Source organism: Zophobas morio, unplaced genomic scaffold (genome assembly GCF_036711695.1).
Source record: "Zophobas morio isolate AGI-343-1 ecotype UQ-CSIRO unplaced genomic scaffold, CSIRO_AGI_Zmor_V1 ptg001200l, whole genome shotgun sequence".
NCBI classification, from domain to species: domain Eukaryota; kingdom Metazoa; phylum Arthropoda; class Insecta; order Coleoptera; family Tenebrionidae; genus Zophobas; species Zophobas morio.
The window spans coordinates 29,722-34,081 of record NW_026973299.1 but is presented as its reverse complement, the minus strand read 5'-3'; the positions used below and the strand labels follow the sequence as shown (position 1 = coordinate 34,081).

Sequence of the window (4,360 nt, the reverse complement as noted above, 5' to 3'; positions counted from 1 at the left end):
ATACTCCTAAGGTCAAAAAGTTGTACAGCTTAAAAGCACCTCAAGTTCGTACGTAGAGTCCGAGTCATAGGCATTCAGTTCGCCACAAGCAAGGAAAGTGGCAGTCACTCGGTGCGGCCCCTCTAGTGTGTTGCAGTTGTCATCTAAAATAATACATAAATAGAACGCGTATCATATTTTATAAAGTTGAGGCCGTATAAGTGATCGAGTAAAGGAAAATTTATATTCGGCGTCATAGCCGGGGGTATTCTTAAATTCTGGCATATGACGAAGGCTTCTAATGCAAAAATACACAAGGTATATATAAACTTTTAATAAAAATGGCTAACCAATACTGGAATTTCTACTGCATCTGGGCTTGCAGCAAGTAACAGTAGCAAAATACTGTTTTAAATGGGAGTACAGTAAAGTTACATCTCTTCCACGGAAAATCTTAGCAACAAAAGTTGCGCCTTCTTCTAAAACCAATAAGGATATATTTAAGGCAGAAAGAAGAAGTTGCGCCTGATAGTATTCATCAACATCGGGCAGGCCGGTTACTTAAATTCTAAATTAAAGCTAAAAGTCATAAAATAAAAACAATTTATACCGTCCGGAGCCCCGTCGCAAACAACTAACTCAGCTTTCCTTCCATGGCAGTACTCCATGATAGTCTTAACAGTACACTCTTTAGTTATGTCTCCTTAATCATTTTATTTAGTCACAAGTAAATCTATAGTTTAAACACGCACCTTGAATTTGTGTGACCCCGGGTAGAGGCGCCATAGGTTGCAAATCAACGGCAATAACTTTGTAGTCTGAACGCCCTCTTTCAACACTTTCAGAAGAAACACTCTGTAAAGCAAAAATTCGACTTAAAACTTGACTCCAACCACCTGGAGCCGCACATAGATCAATCGCACGTTGTACGCCTTCAGAAAGAAAACCTCTTTAAAAATTACTTAACGCTTTAAGTATCTAGAAAGTTTATACCTGAAAAAATATTAAACTTTTCGTTAATTTGAAGTAGTTTGTAGGCACTTCTTGATCTCCAACCCTCCTTTTTAGCAAGTCGAAAGTACGCGTCTCTTTTATCTTTAGAAAAACCCATAATTTCTATAATTCGTTAAGGTTCCATGGCAGTCCTTTGAAACTAGAATAGCATTTAAGTTGAGTTCGCTAATAAACCCCCTTCTAAAATCAGGCACATGTTTACGTTGATGTTGACTATTTCCCATTAAGCGATACCAGCACAATTTACAAAAGAACCGCATAGCAAAAAGAGCTCTTGGAATGAGGGCAACAGCTTGTTATCTTTCTGATTTATTTTAGTTAAAATTTGAGGGTAATTTTAGATGCTCAACCATCAGAGACCAGTTAAGAGAGTCGCGATTGGATATCAAATCCATAACCGTGAATAGGCGTGTCACTGCTCCTCACCGCTGAGCTACGGCGACAAAGTAAACCTATTGCGCTATCAATTAGTAGTTGTTAAAAAACTGGTCAAAATTTAGTAACTTATATTTTTTTAAACACCTTCTGTCACTATCTTAGTGTCATTTTAATACTGTCTCTTGTTTTTCTATTTTCCTTGAAGCTCTCTTTTCTGGGTAGCGAATTAATAGTAAAGAAAGTCTGTCTAAGAGCAGTTTTCTTGTGGTTTTTCCGCCACACCATAAATGGTTGCGCTAAGTCTCAGTCTTTCGGGATAATCCATATTGGGCACCCGCGCTTAAACCCCTTTCAAGCAAAGCAATTCAGATTAGCGGTTTAGTTGTTTGCTTAATACAAAAGTTTATCAGAGTATTAAAGTTGGGTTTTTCTACCCAACATTTTTTCACTATGTATCAAGTTCATAATATTAAAATAGTATAGTTATTGTCTGATTAACAAGCCTCGGTAACCTATTTACTTTTCGTCAGGATTAACAATAATTAGAGTTTATTAAAACAGTTCAAGTAAAACCCTTCCGGGTTGCTTTGCTTATATAGCTGCACTAACCTCACGTCATAAACTTGTTTGTTTAACGACTAAATTTGAAGTATTACTGCTCTGCGCCCTATGATTACGTAGTTTCAAGTCAAAATGTAATGCATATATTAAAAGTGATAAGAAGACAGCAAGTACCATTTGAATTCCTTCTATCAAACACACCGAAAATTCCAAGTCAAAGGAAAATATAAAAAATATGAATATATAGATTTGTAAAAACAACGACAAAAGTAAAAATAAAAATAAAAAGGAAACCAAAAAATAACTAGAAAAATTTAATTAGAACAACCGTTGTCTACTTTGATTATGTTAAAATAAATATATTATATAAAGTAATTTATAAATATCTAGATAGACTGAAAATTCATGTCTGATTGGATGGTTTATACAAACCAATTGTTTTAATAAAATGAACGGAGCCTGTATTATGTTAATTATGCGAAATCTTATTATAACCTCGCGCTAACCTAGTTAAGTTTTATATAGAAGGGAGGGTTGGCTGGCATTTTACTGGTTGACCTTCAGATTGCTTTAGAAGGTATGTAGTCCACTTATAAAGTTGGATTAACGGCAAGTAAATGTTTGGTTATTGGTATTCAATAGTTTGTGTAAAAATTTTAAGTCAAAGAAGTCTATAATTATAAATTAACAGTTTAACAGCTTATCTGTTCATTAAGAACAGAGGAATATTCCAGAAACCATCTTTATTTCTTATTAGAACCTTATACAAGAATTAAGATTGAATAGATTCTTGACCTTTTATCTTCCTATAAGCCCTTTAAGTTAAACCTACCAGTTTTTATATTTACGGCCATAGGGCTCTTATTCTCGTGATTTATTAATGCAGTACTAAAGGTAGTTTTATTTAACTAAGCTCAACAAGACGTCATGATTCGTGGTTACTGTAACAGTTTGTATTTCCGTGTGTAGGTTGTCATTATAAGTTAGAGATTTTTTTTAATCTTGTTATTTTCCACCGATATTGTAATACCCTCTTTTATGATCCTTCTATTGGTCTTAAAAGCATTTACTTCACTGAAAGTAGTTAGTAACCAAAGTGTACAGTAAAATTTTTTGGTACCGTTGTCGTCATGTAGGGAATAATTGTTTTTGTAACGTGTATAATATATTTATTTGACATCGCTAAAGCAAATTTTTATGTGCGAAGTTTATTTAACCACTGCCTAATAACCAAAGAAGTAGCTCCTGCAACCGAAAATAGCTTTTATTGCATTTGACGCGGTACCATACTAAAAACCGCTAGGCCCTAATGGTGTAACCCACAGCATGCCCCAACGCCTGCGCGAGTCTCCAATAATAGCCTTAGTCCCACCCATTAATTATTTTATTTAGTACTGTGATTTCCTGTACGATGAACAACTAAACCGGGTTTTTGCTTTCCTAAATTAGTGTCCTTTTTCAAACCCTAAAAAATACCGCTCGATAAGTCTTTTGTCATGTATTTGCAAAATAGCTGAAGACAATATCAAAAAGATTCCGAAATTTTGTGGGGGTTCTCATCAAATGCCAGAGTTGCAGTTTAAATTCGGAAGGAGTCACTCTACTACTTAGTCGATCTTGTGTTTCCCTTAACACATTTACGAAGGGGTTCCACAATAATAACTGGACATGTGCATTATTCTAAGACGTATTGTGTTTACCCTCACACGAGGTCTTAATGAAAATCTAGTGACCATCAGAAGATATAAAACAAGATGCTTTTCACTGGTGAAATCGCGGCCCACGCGAAAACTCAGAGGACTAAACCAAAAAGACTGTTCCTGTCCTCCGGGAAGAGCTTACATGCATTTGCACTACTTATCAAATTTCGGCTGTGCACGTGACTTTCTATAACTTCATACCAATACCCACTCTAGCTGCACAGATGTCGAACAGGGTATGGCACGCTGGATTTTTAAGAAAAAACTGTCAACTCTGCAGTTACCAAATTATTTTCTTCGACTTCTTTGATTTTTCTGCATAAAGAGATAGTTGTCACGGTATAAAAGCTAGCTCATCTCTAACAGAATGGGTTATGTAAGTCTTACGTTTGCTAGAGTTTTGTCTAAGATCCAAAACAAATTCTGTTTTGATCTTAACTCTTTTTATAGCTTAAATTACTAAATTTGAATTACCAAAAACAGAATAATTTTTTGCTTTAACGTTAATACTTATTTATTTAGCAGTAGTGTTTTTCACATTAGAAGGTAATCTATACATTTATTATTTAAATGCAACTGCTGGCGCACATAACGTGTTTTATGGTGCATGTTTTCATTCTTTTAGTGGTGTACGCCCCATAAGTACAGTATTGGTTTTTTACAAGTTCTTTTAGCTTATTGTGTCCAAATATGGATTATAAATATTGTTCTAATAGGTTGTTGTAGAA

General features: G+C 34.8%; 1 protein-coding gene across 1 annotated transcript; it reads right to left on the bottom strand.

The window, feature by feature from the left end:
• Positions 1–39: 39 nt before the first annotated feature.
• On the bottom strand, positions 40–2,151 carry LOC135122401 (tRNA (cytidine(32)/guanosine(34)-2'-O)-methyltransferase-like; the record flags this gene model as incomplete). The annotated part of the gene is made up of 10 exons (XM_064046571.1): positions 2,107–2,151; positions 1,981–2,038; positions 1,516–1,719; positions 1,354–1,453; positions 973–1,293; positions 732–911; positions 590–682; positions 330–539; positions 194–277; positions 40–143 (listed from the first exon to the last, which is right to left on the bottom strand). Coding segments are annotated over exons 5-10 (789 nt in total), but the record flags the coding sequence as incomplete, so codon positions are not given.
• Between the last annotated feature and the right edge of the window lie 2,209 nt (positions 2,152–4,360).